The sequence below is a fragment of the Tupaia chinensis genome, unplaced genomic scaffold (assembly GCF_000334495.1).
Source record: "Tupaia chinensis unplaced genomic scaffold, TupChi_1.0 Scaffold000161_1, whole genome shotgun sequence".
NCBI classification, from domain to species: Eukaryota; Metazoa; Chordata; class Mammalia; order Scandentia; family Tupaiidae; genus Tupaia; species Tupaia belangeri.
The window spans coordinates 1,521,201-1,528,149 of record NW_006159632.1 but is presented as its reverse complement, the minus strand read 5'-3'; the positions used below and the strand labels follow the sequence as shown (position 1 = coordinate 1,528,149).

At 57.2% G+C, this 6,949-nt stretch overlaps 1 protein-coding gene across 8 annotated transcripts in view; it reads left to right on the top strand.

The window, feature by feature from the left end:
• The window catches only part of LGALS8 (galectin 8), a 19,568-nt gene that overhangs the window by 6,376 nt on the left and 6,243 nt on the right, over nucleotides 1-6,949 (top strand). For 3 of the 8 annotated variants that reach the window (XM_006145953.3, XM_006145955.3, XM_006145954.3), the window contains exons 4-10: nucleotides 285-495; nucleotides 1,929-2,090; nucleotides 3,054-3,110; nucleotides 4,867-4,893; nucleotides 5,000-5,122; nucleotides 5,502-5,590; nucleotides 6,211-6,376. In XM_006145953.3, coding sequence (XP_006146015.1) covers nucleotides 285-495; nucleotides 1,929-2,090; nucleotides 3,054-3,110; nucleotides 4,867-4,893; nucleotides 5,000-5,122; nucleotides 5,502-5,590; nucleotides 6,211-6,376 — 835 coding nt within the window. The remainder of the gene's footprint in view (nucleotides 1-284; nucleotides 496-1,928; nucleotides 2,091-3,053; nucleotides 3,111-4,866; nucleotides 4,894-4,999; nucleotides 5,123-5,501; nucleotides 5,591-6,210; nucleotides 6,377-6,949) is intronic. The other 5 variants (XM_027770833.1, XM_014586804.2, XM_014586805.2 and 2 more) reach the window with 5 other exon arrangements.

Below are 6,949 nucleotides of genomic sequence, written 5' to 3'. Positions count from 1 at the left end.
ACGGCGAAAAATAAAGAGGCCAGGGGCTGCCGAGAGCACGGACTGCCGAGGCCGCACCTGCTGTGTCCGATGCTCCCTCACACGGGACAAAGTTCAGTTTACACGTCAGCCGCAGGGAGAGACCAGCCTCTACCCAGCAGTGAGGCGGAGCTTAGATGAATGCCGCGTACTGTGTGCTCACCTGCTTTCGGGTGGTGGTTAGCCATGAGGAACTGGAAGCAGAGTGGGAACTGTGGCCCCGCTGGGACCCCAGGCTCACATGGGCGTGTCCCTTTCCCCCCCAGGTTCCAGGTGGACTTCCAGTGTGGCAGCAGCGTGAAGCCGCGGGCGGACGTGGCCTTCCACTTCAACCCTCGATTCAAAAGGACCAACTGCATCGTGTGCAACACTCTGAAGAATGAGAAGTGGGGGTGGGAAGAGATCACCTACGACACGCCTTTCAAAAAAGAGAAGTCTTTCGAGATCGTGGTCATGGTGCTGAGGGACAAGTTCCAGGTGGGTCGGGGGCACGCAGAGTCGCCCTCTGTGAGCACACGCGTGGGCTCGTCTGCACAGCTCTTCAGCCTGGAGGTACTTCGGCTGTTCAGTCTTCCTCTGAAGTAGCACCGGGCAGGTCCCTGACAGCGAGGTGGGGTGCAGCCTCCCCCAGTCAGTCCTTGACTCACGGGGACAGGCCTCAGCAGCCATCTCCCTTCTATGACTGTGAGCTCGGCCTAACGGCCGTGTCGTATCTGAAGCTGACAGCCGGCGGGAGGGGGTTCTCGGCACAGAGAGCAGAGGGTTTGCAAAGCCAAGTCTTGTCAGTTTTTATTGCTCGGGGTGCACGCACTTGCCAGAGAGCAGGTGCCGTCTGATGGGCCGTGACCGCACCACACTCCTTTCCCTCCACTTCCACCCATCATGACTGTGGGCACCTGTGCACGCACACACGCGTGCACGGCACATTTTCAAGCCACCAGGACTGGGATGTGGACTGCGGTCGCCGTGTGGGACCCAGGCCCCTGCACGGGGCTTAGCCGCTGTGCTGAGGCCCAGCTCTGCAGACTTGTCTGCTGTAGGTACTGGGTCTCTGGGGAAGTCCTGACTTACTTTTCTACGAACAACGTGTCACGGTTTTCCTGACAGCCCAGTAGTTCTGTAAGGCTGTGAGGTCCTCTGTCAGAGGGCTGTAGAAGTCCTTGCAGGAAGTTCTGCACTGGCTCTCTGGAATGCTGTATCTGGCGTGCCTGTGAAAGTAAATTTGGCCCTCAAGCCCCTGAGCGTTCCTAGGTAAAAGATTCGAGTGGAAACTCACACCTCTCCTCAGGGTACTGCTCCGCCTGACCCCGAGCCCCTTACCTCCCTTCGGCTGGCCTCTGGCCTTCAGAGCCCCGTGTCTGCACCACTCCTGACAGCTGCCCCGTGCCCTTTCCCCACACACCCTGCCACAGTGCCCCGGCTCTGGGGGAGGCCGAATGCCCACCTGCGAGGCCCCGACCGGGGGTGTGCAGAGGCTGCGCTCTCTCCTCACACAGCTCCAGAGCAGGGAGGGGCACGTGCATTCACTCAGCAAATCCAGCACGCTTCCACGGTGCCTCGAAGGGAGCGGAGCGGAGCCTGCAGGGCCGATCTTGTCTGGGTTCCCAGGCCAGGGCACCTGTGCAGGGCCTTCCAGGGGCCCTCAGGGCCCAGGCTGTCTCCTACACAGAGGTGCACACACGGCACACCCAGGCGTGGGCACACATACTCAGGAATGTCTGTGGTCTAGGGAGGGGCAGTGTGGCACTGAACGAGACCCGGCTCCGGAAACCGTCCAGCTGCGGTCCTGGCGGTGTTTGTCGCAGCGTGGTAGTGTGTGCAGAGAGCTGTGGGGAGGTACGTGGTTAAGTCCTGGAAATGCTTGGCGTGAGTCCAGCTCTTCACTGTTGGCATCCCCTCTGTCTGCCCAGGTGGCTGTGAACGGGAAGCACACACTGCTCTACGCGCACAGGATCGGCCTGGAGCGCATCGACACCCTGGGCATCTACGGCAAAGTGAGCGTGCACTCCGTGGGCTTCCGCTTCAGCTCGGAGAGCGCCCGCCACAGCTTCCTGCCCACGTTTTCTGAAATGGTACAAAATGTCTTTAATTCATAGTTTCTTTTCCTTTTTTGGGGGAGGTTTTTGCTGTAGGGTGCGTGCACTCGCCAGAAAGAAAGAGACAGAGAGACAAAGCGAGAAATCACCTCCCGGGGGTATGGCCACACTGCAGTCCCTTCTCCTCTCGCGATCTTGGGCGCTGGTGTGAGTTTAAGCCACCAGGCCCGGGACTTGAACCATGGTCGACTACATGGGAGTCCAGTGACACAGCCATTACGCCAACGCTGGTCCCTATTTCATAGTTTCTATCAAAATAAAAAAATACAGATGCCTGCCCCAGTAAGTATTATGTTTTCAGACAGGTCGCCAGGCCTCTGTGGTCTCAGACCCGGTATGGTTCAGTAAAATCCACTCTCTGGCTCGCGGGGGCGTCCTTCCCTCAGAGCAGCTGGAGTATTCCGAAAGACGGTTTCCCGAAGTGGGATGTCTTCAGTCGGAGGATTTGCTTTTAAGTCTGGTTGGGCACTGCGAGCTCACCCTCCAGAAAGATGTTGGAGACGCTGTGCACTCGGCCACCCCTCCGCTCGCACCCTGTTGCCCCGAGACCTCACCCTGCAGTGTTGCCACCTGAGGACAGAGCGAGGACCCCTGCCTTCGGAGCGCCGGCTTCTTCCTCTCCTAGAATATTTCAGGGTTACGATAGTTACGAATTTTGCTACATCAAGTGGGTGTTTTCTTTCTTTCTTTTTTTTAAAGAATCATGTATTTATTCTTATTATTTTTTTATTTGCTGTGGGGCACATGTACTCACCAGAGAGAGAGAGAGAGAGAATTCAAATGTGAACGCAAGCCGTGAGGTCTGGGACGTGAGCTGTGGTGTGCTGTGTAGGAGTCCGGCACCTTAACCACCTGCCACCTGCTGGCCCCATGCACGCAGTATTTTAACTAGATGTTCTGATGAATTTCAAGAGTTAGTCTTGACTATCTTTTCTCTAGGATTTACAGAAGATCCAAGCATCTACTCTGGAACTGACAGAGATACGCAAAGAAAATGTAAATATTCAATCTTTCTGTTAACTCTCAGAAGTCTCAAAAAATAGGGACCAGCAGTCAGCATAATGGTTATTACCCCACTGTCTTGGGTGACTGTGCACACACCTGTGAGCTTTCAGGCCATCCAGGGGTCTGAGTCTGGACTCCATGTAGTTGACCAGGGTTCGAGTTCCAGACCCAGTAGCTTAAAGTCACTCGGGGCGTGTGTGTGCGTGCCCAAGATCCTGGGAGGAGAATGGAGGAGAAGGGATTGCGGCATGGCCATCCCCCCAGGGGGTGATTTCTCGCTTTCTGTCTCTGTCTCTATCCTTCTGGCGAGCGTAAGCACCCTATAGCAAAAAACAAACAAACAAAAAACCTCCAAAAAATATTCTTTGACTTACTTAATTTTATTTTTTAAATATCTTAATTGACTTTATTTTCTGTTCTTGAATTGGGCAGCACTGCATTCCATAAGACAGAATAAGTGTCCCCCAAAATATCCTCCCCGTTGCTCTGTAGATCTGGTGGCAGGAAGGCTGGGCTTTTGTCTGTTTTCTTTAGGTTTTTTAATGCATGTTCTGAGAGAGAGGGAGGGAGACCCGCCCTCCGCAGTGTTCTCACCACCCTCTACCCCACAGCCCTGCAGCTCATAGGCGTGACCCCTGAGTCAGAAGGGGCTTTGCTTCCAGCACAGTGCAGAAGCACCCTCCCTACTTCCCTCAGGGGCTGGGCCAGGGAGGCTGAGTTTTGTTTTGTTTCTCTTTGTAATTGCTGGAGGGCATGTGCACCCATCAGAGAGGAGGGAGAGGAGAGAGCACCCGCCCTGCAGTCCCTTCCCCGTCTTCCTACACCCTGGGCTCCAGGGCTCACATACAGGAGTGCCTGGTGGTATTTTCAAGCTGCTGGGGCCAGGATTCAGGCTGGTCAGCGACATGGGATCTGGCCCCCTTAACCACTAGACTATGGGACCAGTCCAAAATGACGTTTTTGGTCTGACTCTAGGATGGAGTAATCGTTAGAAGCCTAAGGCATGTAGTTCTCACGGGCCTGACCCAAGGGCCTGCCTCCACCCCGTTGAGGTGCGGAAAAGAGCTCTCTCTCCAGCTGTCACCTGCACAGCGTGGTTGCAAATGACTGTGCTCTGGCACACGCACTTTCACAGTGTCTGTCCCCACCCCCTGTGGGAGAAGTGCAACTCAACTGCACGTTTGACACGGCCTTTCCAAGTCGCGTGTACTTTCTTCACGTAGAGAGCGTGTGTGCACCCGAGAGACAGAAGCACCCTCAACAGGGTCTCGTCTCGCTGAGTCCCCCTTCCCGTCTCCAGCCCCGGGGTCTTGGGTGACTGTGCACACACCTGTGAGTTTCAGGCCGTCCAGGGTCCGAGTCTGGGCTGCCACGTGGCGTCCCACGCACCAGTTCTACCTGTTGCAGCCTGCGCCGCCGGTCGGGGCCATCCTTGGGTCGGTACCGGAGAACATGAGGTCTAACTGCCGTGGAATGTCATCTCAGTGTGGGGACCCTGGGAAGGGGAGACAAGATGAGCGTGACGTTCACCGGTGTGCTATGGGAAGCACGAAGGGTCAGATGCACCGAACTGTCAGCCTGAGGAGCTGTGCGATCCCTGCTCGCTGCTCTAAAGCCCGCGCCCCGGCCGTCACCCAGGGCGGAGCTGGCACCAACATCCGGGCCCTGGGCAGGCTTGGCTGTTGCTACTCTCACGAAAAAATGCCGTTCTTCTCTTTCAGTCTCACTTTTTCTTTCTCTTCCACAGGTAGAGAAACCTGGCACGCCCCCGTTGGTAAGTACCTTTGCCAGGCTGTCACGTGGAGCACTCTGAGACTGCCCAGAAGATGAGTAGGCAGCGTGTCCCTTCCATGCCTCACGGCAGAACTGTCTCCCTGCAGCCTAGTAATAGAGGAGACGTTTCTAAAGCCGTACCCAGAACTGTCTGCACCAAGAGCAGAGGCTCGCCTGGCCACCACACTGTGACTTGCACCAAAGTGCTGCCTACCAGCTGTCTGTCAGAGGTCCGAAGAGCCGCGGGTTCCTCACTCCCTGGCCATGGGGGTGGCTCGTGGTCACGTGTGTCTCTGCCCCCGTAGGTGTTGCTGCTGTCTCGGTAGACTGAGCCAACCAGGCTGTCCCTGAGGCACTGTGCCCAGTGAGTGGCTGCTCCCCGGCAGGTGTGGCACGCCTGGGTGCGTGCTCACGCTGCGGGTGTGGTTCTGTGGTGTGACGTGCAGACGTAGGGCTCCCCGTGGGCCAGGCAGGGACACTGCTGGCACCCGGCAGACTTTGTCCCCACCACGAGTCTGCAGGGTCGTGGCCCTTACACTGTCCTTGGGACAGTTTTCTTGGGGATCCCTATGCTGGCCTCCTAATCTTGCCTGTGGCTTCTTTTTTCAGACCCTGCCATTTGTCGCCAGGTTGAACTCCCCGATGGGCCCTGGACGAACGGTGGTCGTGAAGGGAGAAGTGAACACAAATGCCAAAGGGTCAGTACCCTGGTGGCTGCCACTCTGCGTGGGCCTGTCGCCATGGCCCCGCGTCCCGTACCAGCCCGTCTAGCTGGCAGGGCTGGCGTCTTCATCCTTGTGTGACGCGAGAGGGCCAGCTCCTGGCACGGCCCTGGGCTGGCCTTGGCTTGTCCCAGCAGGACGAGGGCTCCTTACCGTGGACAACCCAGGGCAGCCCGTGAGGTCCAGCAGCCCTCGTCGGGGCCTTTGTTACACGCTCACAGCATTGTCTGCTGTGAGACCCCTCCCAGAGACGTCGGCCTTCCACGAGCTCGAAGTTAAAGCTATTTTGTGGAAATCGTTTCTCTGCCAGAGGAACGGACACACGGAAGGGCCGAGAGCGCATCTCAGGGTCCCGGGTCCGCGGCCTGAAGCGGCCCCTGCAGTTGCCGCCCGTCAGAGCAGCCTCGGCACTGGCCTTTGTATCGGTACAGTGCTGGCCCACGCTAGGACCTGCAGCCCCGCGCTGGGACCTGCAGTCCTGCCGTACCCCGAGTACCGGTGTGCACCCCGTGTGTCGGCCAGTACAAGCCCGGTGGCGGGGCTCACGGAGGCCACTCCTCTGTACTGTTTAATTAAGGTTTTCTTCCTCTCCAAAGCTTCAACGTTGACCTCGTAGCAGGGAAATCAAAGGATATCGCCCTTCACTTGAACCCGCGCCTGAATATCAAAGCCTTTGTGAGGAACTCATTCCTTCAGGAGTCCTGGGGGGAAGAAGAGAGGAGCATCACCAGTTTTCCGTTCAGCCCTGGGATGTACTTTGAGGTGAGGGCATAGCTATTGAAAGTGCGACGGGGACAAGGGTGCTGGGATGGTCCTGACTGGTGAGGGTGTGGGGGTCACCATCCGAATGGCCCTCAGAGCCCAGACGGAGGGCATAGCAGCGAGATGTCTGCTGGTGTGTGGAAGGGGACGGCCGCCCCTCGTGGGTCTGTGGAGCTCTGGTGGGATCCCATCTCAGGGCTGAAATGACATGCTCAGTCCCGTGGGCAGGGGGACCAGGAGCCTGAGAGCTGGCACAGCGTCGTCCCCCATGAGGAGAGCGTCCTGTTTACATGTACTCGGGGGGACAAGAGAACCTCAGGACCAAAAGGCAGGGGCCCTCAGTCCCTAAACGTGAATACCTAGGCCAGCAGGTGGCGTGGAGGGTAAGGTGCTGGGTCCCACATGGTCGACCGCGTGGTTTGAATCCCAGACCCGGTAGCTTGAAAAACACACCAGGCATGTGTGCATGTGTGCCCAAAATCCCAAGAGAAGGATGGAATTCAGCAGGGTGATTTCTCTGTCTCTGGCAAATGCATGTACCCTATAGCAAAACAAACCAAAACAAACAAACAA